Raw genomic sequence first — 17,915 nt, 5'->3', positions numbered from 1 at the left:
TTGGTTGAAGTTTGTATCTCTTTAGTTTTCTATTGCTTTATTTGAAATAGAAATGCTTAAATATTTGTCATATTTTGCATATAAGATTTTAATGAATAATGAATCCAATAAATACCAGTCTGTTATTTTTTTGGCAGTAATAAATATTTTACTGGATGCCTATTTAGCATGTGTAGTAGTGTTTCTCAGTTTGCATATTGCTCTTGCTGAGAATTTATTCTCTATACAGTATGTTCAACTTGATGTTGAGGATCTCAAGAACAACTTGAATAATTTGATGCACATCTTTAATGAATAAACAACAGACATTGCCAGACTTGAAACAAACCCTGCAGGTACTTACAGAATAAAGCAATTGTATGAATCATGAACTACACTTGTAAGTTCTTGCAGAATGAGCTGCCCCCCCAAAAAAATGGAAATGAACAGCAGCAGTATAACGTGTGTTAATAGACAGCATTAGAACCAAGTGATTAAAAAACAAAAAAGAAACTGCTGTGATTGGTTTATGGGTGCTCTTTGTAAATGTGTTTACTATCAATGGGTTTAAAGAAATGTTAACTGTTGAATGAATGTAATGTTTTGTGCTTTGAAGTTTACTTCATTTAAAGAAACCTTAGAAATAATTGCCCACAGCTGATCCAGTCATGTTCAGTGAATGACTTTGAACTCAAAGGGTGGTGCCATTTCTCAGGCCAGAATCAAAGCAGATGACTGTCTCTCTAAATCTAGTTTAAGGCACATCGACTAGGCAAACTGAATGGATTCAGGTTGCCCCAGCTTCCACCCCCACCCCCTACTGCTTGAGCACTCACCTTGTGAGTCTGCCAAGTGCCATTGTAAAAATGTTATAGCCATCGAATCTTTGGGGAGGGTGCTTGTTGTTCTCGGCCAAACCTGTTTGAAGACTGAAAAATTGAGCTTAGAAAAAAATTCCTTCATTGAGATCAGGAAGTATTACGCTTAAACAGAAGTCTGTAATTAAGCTTATAACTATATAGAGGTTGTTTAGATGACAGGTTAATGTTCATTATTCCCCTGTAAATATACTCCCTTATAGAAGAGAATATGCAAATAATGCTAATTGAACTCCCACACATACATGGGCTTGGATACACACTTGCATTACACACTGTCTTCTCTCTTCACATGGTGTCACATGATATATGATGTGCTTCATCAGTCCCTGTGGAAGGCTGAGTAATGAAGGCAGATTTAATACAGTGTACAGTATACTTGCAAACTTAGGGATCTTACTGCATGGGCGGAGGGAACTGCCTGCCAAGGATAGAAGAGTGTTTCACTCTCCCACAGAGGCATATTTATCAGTATGGGGCATTTTACCAAGAGCAGTGTGGAGGAGTGAGAGAGATCCCACCCACATTACAAATGCTGACCAGACAGAGAGGTGGGTTTAGCATGGGAAGGCCTATGCAGTAACATATTCTATATGGATTATAAACCATGCATATGGTTTTTATCAGACTTCTCTTATAGTGCACTGAATATCTGCATAGTAAGAGTGGAAAGCAATACTAACCCATATTAAGGTTATTTCATTAAGATTCTTGAAGATCAGCTGAGTCAGATTCTCACCTCGGGTTATTTAGGGCCCACAGCTAAAATTTAATGGCTCTCATTGCTTTAATGAATCCAATAAGTCTTTACAGACACTGTTTCATTTATGTTGAAACGCTACTAATGAGGATTCAGACTCTTAAGTAAGAATCCTTATTTACACAAACACATCATAAGAATTTAGCTTAATCACAATCTGTGTTCATAATTTATATTTAAAAATCGAATAAGTTAAAGTATTTGTGGTAATTGTTATGTAGTCATTCACTTATTGATTTCTACATTCATAGTCTTATTCTGTAATAAGTCTTGAAATATAGCTTAAAATGTGCTTCATGTTCAAACAGGTCACATAATTGGCATCCCCATGTTAGGGCTAAATCTGCAAAATCAGCTTTGTGTTCTATTTGGACATAAAGCACAAAAGGAAACCTCAGAGGCTGGCAATCCAGTTTCATTCTATGATACATTAGTACAGTCTGCAGGTGCACAGTCTATTGATAGTGTACAATAGTATTCTCTAGTGCCGTTTTATTCATAGAGCCTCTGAGGTTTGCCAACAAAAACCTACAGTAACACCACTTTGTATCTGCTGATTTTGTAGATTCAATTAATTAATGTAGTACGTAGTTTACATTTAGGCATTTACTTTCTATTGAGAAAGCAAATTGCTTCCAAAGCCTATCCTTGTGTAGCTATCCCCGACATAAAAAAAAGAACAAGGAAACAGACTGCCACACCCTGTAGGTCTTAGATTTCAATACTAAAACTTCTCCTTTTAGTGCACAGTAATTATACAGTGAACACTCTAACTCCACCTCATGATTAAGGTTCCCTGTTCACAGCCTGAATATTTTGGCAGAGGGCTTTTTTTGCATTGGACTTCTGGAACAGGTCCTTGGCACATAGATATATGACCTACCGTCTCTGGCTTTGGGATTCCCACTGATTGCCTTTTTCTGTTTCCAGAACAGCTCGCATTTCAGCTACGGTAGCAGCTTTATGGCTTTGAGGAAAACAATACTATTTAGACAAGGCTCTGTCATGTGACAGCAACAGCAGAGCAATAAACCTTCCAGCATCCACTTTTATCCACCTATTCACTCATGTGGAGCCTTCAGCATTTAAAGGTATATTTCTAAATACAAATGCATGCATGGCATGTCTAGTAAAACTAACTTTACCTTGAGAGACCTCAATAGGTATAATGAAACTGTCAGTATTTCCCTGCAATATACTATGTCCTCCACTGCACAAGCACAAAGACAATTAACAACTTTTGAAAAGCTTAGAGGTCACCCTTGGTTACAGGTTTACATTGAGGCCATTTGCATAACCTTTCTGCAGATGGGAGCTCTATTATTACCTATGTACTCATTTTGTGATATTGTAATCTACGTGAAGCCTGGATTTTAGCTCTGAAGGCTTTTCTTTGTTAATATAAAACAGCAATAAAAAAAAATTCACAGACAAAAAGTAACCCTTTGGCATAAATTCAAATGACTCCATCTTCCACAGATGACAGAATAAGATTGAATATCTTAATCATTCTTAATCCATTAGAAACTGCCTCTCTTATTTGTATTCCCTCCATCAAGATAATATTTAAGATCACTTGTATCTTCAGGAACAAATGGTCAGTATGGTGTTGCAACCATAAATACACCATAGATGTGACACCTGGTATTAAAAGTAAGCAGTTCACCTATCAGAATGTTTGTGAAGGCAAGAGAAAAGTGTTGAACTTAGAGAAAACCCAGGCTGATACAGAAAAGACAAGTCTAACTCCATGTGGACAATTACATAAATTCAAGACAGAACCAGGGACACTAGAGCTGTGAAGAGCAACACTAGCCAACTGCACTAGAGACAGACATGCCTTTTGATATATTGAAAGATTTTCATGTATGCCATGCTCTCTCTCTCTCTCTCTCTCTCTTTCCACAGTGAGGTCAGAGTTTTTACCAGGCTTTTCAATCCCCCTCTGCATAGCAATTAGTCAAAGCTATCAGCTGTACTGTTGAAAAAATGTTTACACAAGGTTACTGATGGTCAGCTCCCATAGTATTCCTTGTATAATAGCGCAGAAAATGTTGGTCAAGCTAAGACAATAGTCCTCGGGGGTACGTATGAAACTCTTAAAGCTGACTGACTTGTGGAATCACAAATTGTTTGGAAGCCCCTTGAAGAATTTGTTATATATCTTTTATGGCCAGTCTGGAACTGAAATTGCTATCAAGTATTGCTTAATCTTTCAGACCTTTCAGAATAATGTTTATGACTGTAGTGCTTTTTAATTTACATTTTTTGGAGCAAAACTTACAAAATTAACACAGAAAGTGTCACTGTTTCTTTCAGCATTACAGTCCTTCTTAATTAAGCAGCTCTGCAGGGTGTTGTGCCTCTTATCATACATTCTTCAGATAACATTGCTGGGTGCGAGAACTGGTTTAGTGAAATGCCATTGTTCCTATGTCTAGCAGTACCAATTTTCAGCTGCCTTCTCCTCTAAATTCCCACAACCAGAAGTCACCGTGACGCACAAAAATTGGCTTTAACAAAGGTTGCGGTAAAGATTGCAGCAATCAATAAAAACATTAGCAGTAGATGGGGGTGTTTCTTTCATTGTGGCTGATGATTATTTGGTATTGATGGAGGTGATGCTGTGATAGCAGAAACTCTCAGTTGTACTGAAATGTTTAAACAGAAAAATTAAAACTACTCCCTTGTACATAAGGCATGTGTAAATACTTAAAAGTATATGATTTGGAAAAGCAATTTATGTTCAGATAGGAAATGAATAAAGAAACCCAGATGGTATGTTACATACACTTTGCTTAATGGTCCAAGACGTCCGTTAACATTGCCTCAGCAAATAAACCAAAGCCATACTTCAATAAATCAATCTTGCTTTATTTCCCCACTGCGGTTTGGTTTAGCCCAAAACCAGATTACTAATTAATCCAATCAGGCCTGACGCAGCTGCTTCACTTGGAAGTTAAATAAATGGATTTAGTGTCTATCCATGTTCTGATGGGGGTTGGGCATCACACCATTTGTTCATACTGTGATGGTCATTGGAAGACAGTAATATCTCACCTATTTAAGAAATATCCAGCTGCTGTTCTTTCATGCTTTTATTTTATTTAAGTCAGTATATGAATAAATATAACACAATATTTTAAACATTTAGACGTAATACTAGATTCATTTAAAAAAATGGAGTAATCTAATGTCTTTGTTTATTGCCATCTAATAATTTTGCACAAAATATATTGCTTTGAGATTTAAAGTGTCTCCATTCAGACATATGGTGACACTAAACATTATTAGTGCATCTCTTAAATCGTTTTTTGTGACAAACTTACAGGTCATAAATTACATCATCGCAAGCACCGTGTCTATAAATAAATTTGGGACAGTTGCTATTTTTGTAATATTACTCTACTTAGGGACACCAGTGCATTTAGGCTTAATCTATTAAATGTTTTAAATAGGATGAAGTTCCAAGCTGAAGGCACTGTCCAAGAAAAATAACTTCTGCACATCTAAGGTCTAATGATTTTATAGAAATCTGTATATAAAGAGACGCATCAGATCATTGGCTTACCATCGGACCAGAAGCTCAGTTTATATTTTTAATACTACAAACTTTAGAATTTCCTATAGAGTTTCACACAGTACATCGTGCATGAGTCCAAAAGTTTAGCCTTGCAAAGAGAAATATTTCTTCAATGTATATCTCAGGGCAGAGTCATCTATAATTTATTCATTCTTCAACATTACAAAAAAAACTATTTACAGAATGCAAAAACAAATAGGTTTCTGTACTAAATCTTCACTGGAAAAGAATGTGTCGAACATTGAGTCCACTAGCATAATACAAATTTTAATATGGCAATTGTTATATCAGCAAAGAAATAAAGTTGTTTTGTAAAATTCTCTATAAGCAAAACAATGTTTTGCTAAACGACAGTCTTGAATTCAGTCACTTTCCTAAAGGGAGGAAACACCTATGAGCAAAAGGCCTGGGCTTAAATTCTGTTGATATTAGACTTTTCAATCTATAGTTATCGTCAGATATAAACAGCAGCTGCACAGAAAATACTATGAAAAGCAGTTCAATACTGCATGACAGATAAAGGTCAAAGCCATTTTCACTCCAAGACCATCTGGAAGGCCTTATTTGCTCCAAGCAAAATCCTCCAATAAAGCAGAAACTGCTGTGGAGGTTCACAAGCAAAATAACTGTGCCTTAATGGGGGTCCTTAAGCTGCTTATCGCTTTTTCTTACTGTGCCTCACCGCCTTTTTTCTTTTAAGGATCATCTCATACAGTTTCTCTAGGCCCAGTTGAAGGCCTTGGCCATCCACAGCACTACACCCTTGCACATGGTGAAAGGTATTGGTGCTCAGTTCATGTACAGCCAAAACCTTCTCCACCTCAGTAACAGGCAGGGCAACCGGAAGATCCTGCTTGTTGGCTAGCACAAGTACAGGCACACCCTGGTTCTCTGACGTGCGTGTAATCTTATGAAGCTCCACCTTGGCCTCTTCCATACGCTCTGCTTCAGCAGAGTCCACAACAAAAACCATGCCATCAGTGCGGCGTGTGTACGATTTCCACAGTGGCCGTAGTTTGTCCTGACCACCCACGTCCCATACCTGGAAAGTAATGGCTCGACCATTGCCCACCGGCATTTTAATCTTCTCCATGTTGAAGCCCTTAGTCGGAATAGTATCGACAAACTCTTTCAATTTAAGTCGGTAAAGGAGGGACGTTTTGCCCGCTGAGTCCAGTCCAATGACCACCACGTGGAGGGAATGAAAGTTGGGCAAAAACGGAGTGTTAGAAGACATTTCTGTCAGCTGATTTCCCATTGCAGTCAGATTTTCTCACTATCCTGTGAGACGTAGCAGACTTGACTATTAAGCTTTAAGTGTAGGGCATTTGCACCTACTTCAAAGCTCCTGGAAGCAGACAGACGGTGCAATGAATCCTGAAGCACAGTGTTGGACCTGATTAAAGCAAACACAACAACTGGTTACAATCTGATGCACTTAATATATGCTTTTAACAGACTTTTAAATTAAATATTAAGAGTAACACATTTGAAACTCATCCAAGATACAAATTTTTTTTATGAAAATCTGTACGCTAAGTCTTTTTATGTTTAAAAAAAAAAAGAATACAAATATAATAATTAGGCTAAACATGGTCTATTGTGCCTAAACTATGTTATTGTCTCATGTATATATGTAAAATATGTCTTAAAGCTATAAATACACAACTTACAGCTCTCTATAATATAGAAAGTGTGGGTTTAGTCCACACAGCCCACAGAGTAGTAGGTTGCTTGTAGATGTAAACTGCTACCAGACCTTGGGACTCTAGGAACTGTCTGTTTTACTTTTCATGCACTTTTAGAAAAAATACCCAAATATCATTTTTAAACATATCTAAAAAGCTTTAAAGGTTCGTTAGTTTAAAGTTCGGTTTAGAGAGAGAGAGAAACATTTAAAGAATCCTAGAAGCAGCTTTTTTCAGAGTGCAGAGACTGGATTTCATCATCCTCATAGACAGACTGAAGGAAGTCTCGAAGTTTTCTATCTTGGTACACGTAATGAGAAGATTACATTGGCACAGAGCTTGCTGTTAGATATTTTATTTTCCCCTTGTAAATATTTAGATTTTCATCACATCCTATAGTCCAGACGCAACAACACTGCAGTGCTAAATTCAGTCTATGCGCTGTTTTTTTGCGTGCATTTTTACAAATCAAAGCTACAGATTTCACTTCCTTACCTTATTTGCGGTTAATATTTCCTGAACGACACGTGCATTGACATGTTAATCAAGAGAACTGCTGACATTCAAATCCAGTCTTCGTTTCAAAACAGTCATTTTCTCTGTACACCTCAATGCGCATAAGCTGCTCCTCTGGCCGTCAGGAGAGAATACAGAAGGAGGCAGTTGGAGGCCAACTGACTGTATGTGTTTGCATAGCGCCGCCTAACGCTCTACTGATTTCTCTGTGATTCAACGACCAAAAACTAACTCCACTGCGCCTCCTGCAGGTAGCTGCGTGTATATCTGCAAGCTGTGAATATTCAAGCTGTGTATGTTTGCTAGTTGTGTACTGTATGTTCAAAATGTCAAAATAATTTCGACAAACGTTAACATTATTTTATAATTCAGAAAAATACTTAATTTAGGGATTCTAAAACAAATCTAATCAAAAGGTTTTGGAAAGTTTGTTAATTTGGTATGCTTTTTTCCCCTGTTTATTTATTTATCTGTTTGTTGTTTTCTCATAATAACACGATGTTGTTAAAAAGATTAATTTTTAGATTCAATTGTTACCCTTACTTGCTTCCTAGTTATTTGTATATCCAGCTATATTTTTATGTTTCTTTATTTATAATAGTAGTTTTGCTTGAGGAACATTTTTAAAAATTAACAATAGATTGCTTAATTCTTTTTTTTTCGGCTTCTCCCATTAGGGGTCGCCACAGCAGATCATCCTTCTCCATACTCCATACCCCTGTCCTCTACATCTGCATCTTTCACCTCAACTACCTGCATGTCTTCCCTCAACACATCCATAAACCTCCTCCTTGGCCTTCCTCTTTTCCTCCTTCCTGGTGGCTCCATCCTCAGCATTCTCCTACTGATATACCCCATGTCCCTCCTCTGGGCTGGGCTTATATGATAAGTTTTACCTTGTGAAAAAGTATCTATACACTTTCTCTAAAACATCAGTATTTTGATATCTACTGTGAGAGCTTTTTTTAATACCTGCATACTAAATGAACCTGAATGGAAGCACCAGAATTTATTGGAATTTTTTATATCATAACCTCTATTTTAGTTTAAAAATATAGTTTTTATAAACATTACATAAGTGTTATCAAACTTAATTTACCAATTCTTTATGAAGCTTCAATACAGCACTTTAGTAAGGTTCTGTAACCTTGTTGGATAACTTATATTGTGAAATGTTTTATATATTGTATAATGGTCCTTGATATGAGAATCTTATATTTTTATTCATATCACCAGGTCTGAAAATATATTATGTATTACAAAGTAAAAAGAAAACAATACAAATGATTTATTAACATGACAAAATGGACATTTTTGTTTGTTTTTGCATAGTTTTTTTGCTAGTTAGTATAGTTCTCTAATAAAATCTGATCAGTGTGGATCTTTTGGACTGTGTACTAACGCTGTTATTCCTTGTTATACTTATTGGATTTTGTGGCATAGCAGTTGCTGTGTCACTAGTTCTTCTGTTTTGCAGAAAAGTTGCTAGGGAACGCACAAGCCATCAGGCGTCACTGCAGCATTGAGGTCAGTGAAGTCCAAAGTGTGTGTTGTCTCTGCAAGGGCTAATGTTGGTAAGCTTTATTCTTCTAAACAATGCTTATTAAAGATGGCAGTCTGCATTGCATGCTCATTTCTTTCTTAACTTACGCCTGTACTAATTCCTAAAAGGGTTAAATCCTTTGACCTATTGCTTATATTAATTGCTGTAATGGCCTTCATATGTGACTGAAGTTCGCAAGATAAAAACAATTTCAACCATGGTAAATGATTCCCTAAGATTAATTAAAACATTTCCACTGAGTCGGCAAATTATCAGATAACTAAAATTCAGTCTGTTTTTTTATTCTTTTTTTTTTGTCCTATCTGTGGACACCTCTCACCGCTTGAATTACACTAATCAGAAAAGGGAAGCTCTCATGTTACGTTCTGCTGACTGGTCACATAAATCTCCTTCTCAGGTCTTTCATCAGGTGGTGTAAGATGTCAGCGATGCACTGGGAGGCTCGCCGCCGGCAGATGGTGCTGGACCGCAGGATGGCCACTAAAGCCAAGCAGTGTCTCACAGTAAGCTGTTTAAAAACAAATTCTAATAGCTATAAAAGAGATCTTCAGTCTACATAATCAAACATGTTTTTCTTATTAGTTTCGTCAAATAATATCTGCATACAAACATAGAAACAAAGTGTGGCCATGAAATATAGTCTCACTAAATTATTACATTTAAGTGGAATAACGTCCTCAGATAATTTCTTGAATTTTTGTGCAATTACATGCTGTATGGGCTGCACAATGTTTATTACATTGTGTAGCTATAATAAGGGCTTTAAAAGTAGATCTCTTGTGTAAAGACTGATGTCAAATGTTTGCATGCAGTTCTAGTAATGGTTCCTATCTTTTGCTGGTGCTGTAGGAAGACAGACAGAAGCAAGGCGCTACAGAAAAGGGACCAAGGGAGACTAATCTAACACCCTCAGTGTCAGCAGTGAAAACAGCACCGCTGCATATGACAGGTTTGCAAATACAGAATGCAGTATGATGTCGCAGTGCTACTTGACTCTGTTCTCATGAACTACCTGTGCACCATAGTATCACTTTCAGTTTTTTCTCGTAATGTATAACAATTGGAGATATTTGTAGAGGGATGATGGTCCACTCTGACATTTAGAAATAAAATATTCGAGTAAAAGATACATTTTGGTTCAGTTTTTGATCTGAACCATCCTGAGCCTTAAATAAATCATGATGCCATTACTCTTCATGATCCCCTAAACCACCAGTCACAAAGCAGTCTCAAATAAACATTTTTTCCACCATATTCATCACGGTTTTTTTTGTATTTAGTTCCTTTATGCAACAAAAAAAAAAAAATAAACATAACCAAATTGCATGTTTTGATGTCATATGACCTCAGAATAGGTAAAAAAAAAAAAAATTTTTGCATTTATAAATTTCCTTTTTTAAAAAGTTCTTCAAAATCAGTTTAGAGCAAATTTCTAAATGTCATTGTGTACAAAGCAAAATTTTATTGTTTTTTTTTCGTCAATAATTCTGGAGAACCTGTTAATTTACTACTGCAACTGACAGACTAACAGCAAAATACACTCAAATGTGCCTTTTTTGAACCCCTAGTGGTGGAGAAAAGTATCAGCTGCCATTGTCAACCTGCAAAAGAGCAATATAGCACCAAGATTGAAAACAGATTCACGGTAAGATTAATCATTACTTGTGTTATGCTGTTTTCAATAAGGCTATGATTACAGAATTAGAGCTAATTAATCATTGCTGACTTATAAAGTGTCCTATAAATCCGTCATAATTGAGGGGGCTGAGTAACTGTAATTAAACACCACAAAATTAAATACATTCATGCATTTAATGAATCATATAAGTTTTTAATATCTGTAAAAGCAATGGCTATATAAACAATGGCTGTATTTTTTGTTTAGTCCACACAGTATTCCCAACAGTGGTGATGTGGAGGACCAATCTCACCACTGTTCCAGAGCAACAATATGTAGATGTAACAAGATAAATCAAAATAAAAACTGTTTTGAGCCTACATATTTTTTTTACTAACAATGTTAACACTATTAAAGATGAATCAATCTTATAATATGTAATTTCACTGTCATTATTTTGTCTGATCTCCTTTAGAATTAAAAAAATAAGAACTGTACAAAATGACTTAATTTTAAAGTGCAAATCTTGCGATCGTCTGGAATTTCATCCAGACTGTATTGCCACCTCGTGCCCAATGTTCCCAGGAATCACTTTAACTCTGACCAGTGCTTTTGAATATAAATCACTGAATGAAATGTGTAAATCTTAACTATAAGACAGTATGTGGATAAGTGCAATAAGCACAGGCACTTTCACGATGAAGATTAATTACACGTAAAGTCCTCAAGCATCAGAAGCAGAAAATACACCTTTTACAATTGACTGTACTTAAAAGTTCATGTGTAATCTACATCAGTTAAAAGGGTTGATCCCAAATGTTCATTTTTAAGATCATCTTAGGCATTTGCTATCGATCTGCCATTTGTTTTGTTATGTTGATTTGTCTTTATTGGCAGTATGTCAGTGAAATTGTTGTATAGGATGAGGAATGGTAGTGTTTTTTCCACAATCTATAAACTCAAATGTATCCAACGAGAGCTGCTCCTCATGTGACATGTAGTAGGCTTTTACAGTTATTCTGTGGAGAACAGAGAATTACAGCTTAAGCATTTATTGCATGCATGTCACATGATTACATGCTACCACATTTATTGTTTTATACCACTTTACAACATAGAGTACCTCTATATACATGAGCCCAGAACATGCAGTCATTTATATAGTGCAAAATATAATTTAAATCATAAACCAGAAGCAATATCCAAATTCAAAAAGTATTTGTGAAGCTGTGCATAAATTCAATGCTAAGGGGGCAAAATGGATACTTACTGCAATTGCATATACAAAGTGTGGGGACGGAGGAAACTTGGCTGACAGTAATAACTGGGGGAAAAAAATGAATAACAAAGAAATCATATTTTACAGTCACCAACTTTATCACTATGCAGCTTGAGAATGTGACCACATGCATCTGTCTGTTTGTGTGTTTTTTTATTATATATATATATAATTAATATGTATAAATATATAATACTTACACCAGACCTTCATCTTCAATGATAACACTAGTCACAACATTAATCTGCAAAAGGGAAGAATGATTTAAGTCAGTTAATGGTTATAATAATGATAGCTTATGGCCAATATTTTCAATACTTGTTTTGTAAATGTTTTAACTTTAAGTATTTTAAATAGGAAAAACCCACCGATTTCTGTGAACGAGGGAGAACTGTGGTCACATTTTCGACTTTGGTCGTTCCAACTACAATTTCATTAAACAAAATTTGTAGATCCAGATCATGAGCGTGAGTGCTGACAAAGTTTTGATTGCTGATGTTTAGTTTGTTCTACAAAATGGACAGCAGATTTTTAGGTGCTTATGCTTCAAAATGATTCATAAAAACAAAAATACAGTAACAATGAAAGTATATTTTAGTTATTAATTATAATTAACAGACATCATAAACTTGAATAGTTACTGTTTTATAATCAGGCAAGTCACTTTAAGATAAGAGATAAGATAAGATATAACTTTATTCGTCCTACAGTGGGGAAATTTCTTTGTTACAGCAGCAAAGATATATACTTGTACATATAATTCTAACATGTGCCTTCCTTTAGGCACATATTAGAAGAATAGGTTCATTAGAAGAGTGGAGAGAACAATTATTTCATTTGAAAGTTATGCCATGCACTGGCAGGAGTGTTATGTAGCTAAAGTTAAATTTGGGATCTCTGTTAATAAAATAAAATTACATACTGTGATAGTCATCTGAACAGTTTTCGGTGTGAAATAGACAAGAGCGGACTGCAGAGTTACAGGAGTTAAGACCAAACTCCGAGGGAATAAGAAGAACAGGATCAGGAAACAGATCAAAAGACATAACGCAACTGAGATACACACGTACAGCTTCCTGCAAAAACAGAATGCATTATTAGCTTGTTGCCAAATGCAGGAAGCATATTATGATAATACAGTTGTTCTTTTGAGCTAACACATGTATTTATTGTACTATTTTAGTGCATTCGACAAAAAGTGAATATTATTAACAGGTATATCAAATCCTCATGTGACACTCACGTACGACTAGGCTTCAGCCTTTTGTCAGAGCATGGAATAACTGCCACGAGCTGAGCCTCTTCACCTGAACACAGAGATTATAAACATTTAAAAAAATGCTCAACATAAATTAGAAATTTATTCTTTAACACACACAAAAAAAAAACGAATTACCCATAGATCTACACACACTGTTTTGTGATTATATATTTAAAGTATGTCCAATTACATATATACAATCAACTCCAGAATTATTGGCACTCATCATGAAAATAAGCATAAATGAATAAAATTGCTTACAAGATATGGTCTCATATATGTGGATGTCATATTGTTTTATTTTTACACTATTTTAATGCCCTATACTGGGTGAAGCCTTTTGAGAATAAGATCTACTGTCCCTTTCAGTAATAAATATTAAGATGAAATGCTTGTTAAAAGTATATTTGATTTCTCTGTGGAAAATATTTAAAGATTATTTATATTTTTATGCTCATTATTCTCAAATATTCCTAGACATACTTATTAGAATTGCATAGGCCAGTGCACTCTTAGTGCCGGTCCCAAACCGGATAAATGGGGAGGGTTGCGTTAGGAAGGGTATCCAGCGTAAAAACGTGTCAAATCAAACATGCGGATCACGAATACGGATGATCCGCTGTGGCGACCCCTAATGGGAGAAGCCGAAAGAACGTTTTTTATTCCTAGACATACCTATTTAAAAGTCCCTTTTTTTAGATTTCAGGTTTTCCCTAGAGAACAAATGTGGACACTGTCCACAACAAATTATCATTTTGTAGTTCTGCAAATATTTGTCTATTATTTTAAATGCATGTCTGGGGTCCTTGTCTTTTATTAAAAATAAAATACAGTCAATACTTGGCCCCTGAGCAGATGCCTAGAGGGTTTAGGATCTTGATACTTTCTTCAGTGCAATCATTTAATGTCCCAAAACATAGCTTTAAAGCATCAATGGAAAAACAGTATGTTTATGTGGGTTTTGTGCTTTTCTTTTTATGCAGATTCCACTATACATGCTGATGGTGTTCATTGAAAAAAGTTTCATTTTGCTTTCATTTTATTTACATTTTATATATATATATATATATATATATATATATATATATATATATATATATATATATATATATATATATATAGTGGGGCAAAAAAGTATTTAGTATTTAGTCAATTGTGCAAGTTCTCCCACTTAAAAAGATGATTTTCATCATAGGTACACTTCAACTATGAGAGCCAGAATTAGAAAAAAAATCATTAAAATCACATTGTCTGATTTTTTAAAGAATTTATTTGCAAATTATGGTGGAAAATAAGTATTTGGTCACCTACAAAAAGGCAAGATTTCTGGCTCTCACAGACCTGTAACTTTTTCTTTAAGAGGCTCCTCTGTCCTCAACTTGTTACCAGTATTAATGGCACTTGTTTGAACTCCACTATGACCAAGACCAAAGAGCTGTCAAAGGACACCAGAAACAAAATTGTAGACCTGCACCAGGCTGGGAGGACTGAATCTGCAATAGGTAAGCAGTTTGGTGTGAAGAAATCAACTGTGGTAGCAATTATTAGAAAATGGAAGACATACAAGACCACTGATAATCTCCCTCGATCTGGGGCTCCACGCAAGATCTCACCCCGTGGGGTCAAAATGATCACAAGAATGGTAAACAAAAATCCCAGAACCACACGGAGGGACCAAGTGAATGACCTGCAGAGAGCTGGGACCAAAGTAACAAAGGCTACCATCAGTAACACACTACGCCGCCAGGGACTCAAATCCTGCAGTGCCAGAGGTGTCCCCCTGCTTAAGCCAGTACATGTCCGGGCCCATCTGAAGTTTGCTAGAGAGCATTTGGATGATCCAGAAGAGGATTGGGAAAATGTCATATGGTCAGATGAAACCAAAATAGAACTTCTTGGTAAAAACTCAAATTGTCGTGTTTGGAGAAGAAAGAATGCTGAGTTGCATCCAAAGAACACCATACCTACTGTAAAGCATAGGGGTGAAAACATCATGCTTTGGGGCTGTTGCTTGCTGTCCTGCTGCAAAGGGACCAAGACAACTGATCCGTGTAAAGAAAAGAATAAATGGGGCCATGTATCGTGAGATTTTGAGTAAAAACCTCCTTCCATCAGCAAGAGCATTGAAGATGAAATGTGGCTGGGTCTTTCAGCATGACAATGATCCCAAACACACTGCCCAGGCAACGAAGGAGTGGTTTCATAAGAAGCATTTCAAGGTCCTGGAGTGGCCTAGCCAGTCTCCAGATATTAACCCCATAGAAAATCCGTGTTGCCCAGTGACAGCCCCAAAACATCATTGCTCTAGAGGAGATCTGCATGGAGGAATGGGCCAAACTACCAGCAACAGTGTGTAAAAACCTTGTGGAGACTTACAGAAAATGTTTGATCTGTCATTGCCAACAAAGGGTATATAACAAAGTATTGAGATGAACTTTTGTTATTAACCAAATACTTATTTTGCGCCACAATTTGCAAATAAATTCTTTAAAAATTAGACAATGTGATCATTTTGTTTCATTTTGTCTCTCATAGTTAAAGTGCACATATGATAAGAATTATAGGCCTCTTTTTTCTTTGTAGTGGGAGAACTTGCACAATTGGTGGCTGACTAAATACTTGTTTTTTTTTGCCCCACTGTATGTACATGTGTGTATATATATATATATATATATATATATATATATATATATATATATATATATATATATAGTTAGTTAGTTAGTGTGTGTGTGTATATATATATATATATATATATATATATATATATATATATATATATATATATATGTGTGTATGTATGTATGTGTGTATATTATACAAACTATATATTAACCAAGGTACTCATAATTATGATACTGATTGCATGTGCTCCTACATGATACTGTGAACTCTGCAGGAAAATATTGCTTTTTAATTACCATAACTTTATATTGAAATTATACTAAGCTAAAAGTAAACACTACTAAACACAATGTTTGGAGCATACTTCTACGTATTCGTCCTGAGCCTTGGCAGGTAGGACACGTTTCCCAGTGGAGTTCTGCTGTGACGCTGCCATAGTCCAGCCACCTGGAGGTTTTCAGTTTGTTGTGGGTCATTATATCTGCTGTATTTTCTGAAGATAGGCTGAAATAATATGACTGTAATTTACAAAACTGTGGTCTACAAAGAAATAGATGTTCAAAGATTCATCAGAAAACAATGTTCATACTTCCTGGACCTCAAATTTATTTTTTATAAAAAACATTTTTTTATTTTGGCTGTGAAAAATATAGATTACTAGACTATGAGTTGAAAATGTTTACAGGCAACTATAAATCTAGAAATGTGGAAAACTTTGACCTCTGGTTAACTAATGTTGTTTTTCTCCTAAACTGCATGGAACTGCATTTTGTAGAATATCAAATTTTCACCACCTGCATATTTGAGCCTACCAAGCCACAGTCACTTGGTTGAATAATTGCAATTTATACTAAAAAAGCAAAAACAGTCATTGTGTAAATTTGTTTTTAAGGTAAATACAAAGCCCGAGGTTTCAGTTCCCAAAAAAAAAAAAACCCCAAAATATCTACTTGACCAAATCACGTTTTTAGTTTCTTGGAGCATAAAAAACCTTTAAAGATACAGTATACTGAATGTGAAGGTCAAGCTGTTTTATACACAAAATACAAGTTATAATGTTGTCAGTATTAAACGTTGTATTTAACACGCCAGTTTTCATTAGAATGATCTCCTTATGTTTAAACACTTGCAAGCTTTTACACTCACCGCTTGTCCAGCTCTTAAACACACAGTCCGCTGGCTTCAAAACAGGTCATAAGTGTTGGTTAAACCCATACTTTATTCCTGTTTACATGAAAATTTAAATTATTCCGCATTCTTTGTCAGACGGATTCAGAGTGCGCAGTCTCTTCCTACTTGTGCTGCTGTGTGACTTACTGGTGGCCGCGTCGTGGCTGCTTTCAGTATGACTGCTTACTCACAATTTCCGGAATGTTCGCCAAAACTACATTCATTCCACTTTCAAAAACGTTACTTTTTCAAATCTGCCAAATTTGCTGTAGCATTATACTTTCTCTTCATTGGAATGAACTTACTCAAATGTGTTTCAGCTCATGCCATAAAAATGCCCATGTGCTTAAAGCAAAGTCCAATTGCTGAGGTTGTCGAGGAAGAATTCGACATAGTCTCAGTCTTCCTCACCCCACATAAATGCTCTAGAAGTGTAATTTAAATGGAAAAATCGTCAAGGCCATGTCTCCACATCCACATCCCAGCACAGTTGGGTTAAGATGTGCTTACTCTGAGGATAGTAGTATAAGAATTTGCCTATAGTTATCCCCTGGGTAAAGCACATGAGGTATTTTCACCTTTCAAGTGATCAATTATTCACTTCCACCACTTCCTTCATTAGTTTTCTAAGAGACAAGATAACAAGCTAATATACCGCCTCACTCACTGCAGTCAGGCTTTTGTTATCTTGGTGTACATTACACATGCAACTTGCCTACTTTGCAAGAACAAGGTGAAGTGTGTCTCATCATGTCGGCTTTCTACACATCTCTGTAGACCAATGCATGTGGTTTCAAACTGTGCACATGTACTATTGCAACTACTAATACTAGTAATACAACCTTACTATATTTCTCATCAAAATATTGACAGATTGTTCTTGCATACAATGGTTTATTCACAGTAACCTGGAAAACAGTTCTTGTTTTGTTTGTGTATCACACTAATGCATGAGGATTAGTCATATGTTTGACCATACATGCAACACTTTTGT

General features: G+C 35.8%; 2 protein-coding genes across 2 annotated transcripts; both read right to left on the bottom strand.

Moving 5' to 3' along the window:
* Positions 1–5,326: 5,326 nt before the first annotated feature.
* Positions 5,327–7,577, bottom strand: arl4d (ADP-ribosylation factor-like 4D). The gene is made up of 2 exons (XM_046854894.1): positions 7,384–7,577; positions 5,327–6,596 (listed from the first exon to the last, which is right to left on the bottom strand). Exon 2 carries the CDS (start codon positions 6,456–6,458, stop codon positions 5,856–5,858), a length of 603 nt encoding a protein of 200 aa, XP_046710850.1. The 5' UTR covers positions 6,459–6,596; positions 7,384–7,577; the 3' UTR covers positions 5,327–5,855.
* Positions 7,578–10,766: 3,189 nt separating this feature from the next.
* On the bottom strand, positions 10,767–17,148 carry tmem106a (transmembrane protein 106A). Its single transcript, XM_046854893.1, has 8 exons — positions 16,898–17,148; positions 16,116–16,255; positions 13,109–13,172; positions 12,788–12,941; positions 12,234–12,374; positions 12,066–12,109; positions 11,857–11,910; positions 10,767–11,605 (listed from the first exon to the last, which is right to left on the bottom strand). The coding sequence occupies exons 2-8, from the start codon at positions 16,225–16,227 to the stop codon at positions 11,488–11,490; spliced, it is 687 nt and encodes a 228-aa protein (XP_046710849.1). The 5' UTR covers positions 16,228–16,255; positions 16,898–17,148; the 3' UTR covers positions 10,767–11,487.
* Between the last annotated feature and the right edge of the window lie 767 nt (positions 17,149–17,915).

This window comes from Silurus meridionalis, chromosome 7 (assembly GCF_014805685.1).
Source record: "Silurus meridionalis isolate SWU-2019-XX chromosome 7, ASM1480568v1, whole genome shotgun sequence".
Lineage (NCBI taxonomy): Eukaryota > Metazoa > Chordata > Actinopteri > Siluriformes > Siluridae > Silurus > Silurus meridionalis.
This window is presented reverse-complemented; position numbering and strand designations above follow the sequence as displayed.

What these genes read in the sequence shown, in the direction of transcription:
- arl4d (XM_046854894.1), bottom strand. Translation starts at nt 6,458, where the DNA reads ATGGGAAATCAGCTGACAGAAATGTCTTCTAACACTCCGTTTTTGCCC.
- tmem106a (XM_046854893.1), bottom strand. Translation starts at nt 16,227, where the DNA reads ATGACCCACAACAAACTGAAAACCTCCAGGTGGCTGGACTATGGCAGC. An exon ending in AGGCTGAAGCCTAGTCGTAC is followed by an intron (nt 12,942 to 13,108) that starts GTGAGTGTCACA and finishes CTGTTTTTGCAG; the next exon opens with GAAGCTGTACGTGTGTATCT. An exon ending in ACTTTGTATATGCAATTGCA is followed by an intron (nt 11,606 to 11,856) that starts GTAAGTATCCAT and finishes TGTTCTCCACAG; the next exon opens with AATAACTGTAAAAGCCTACT.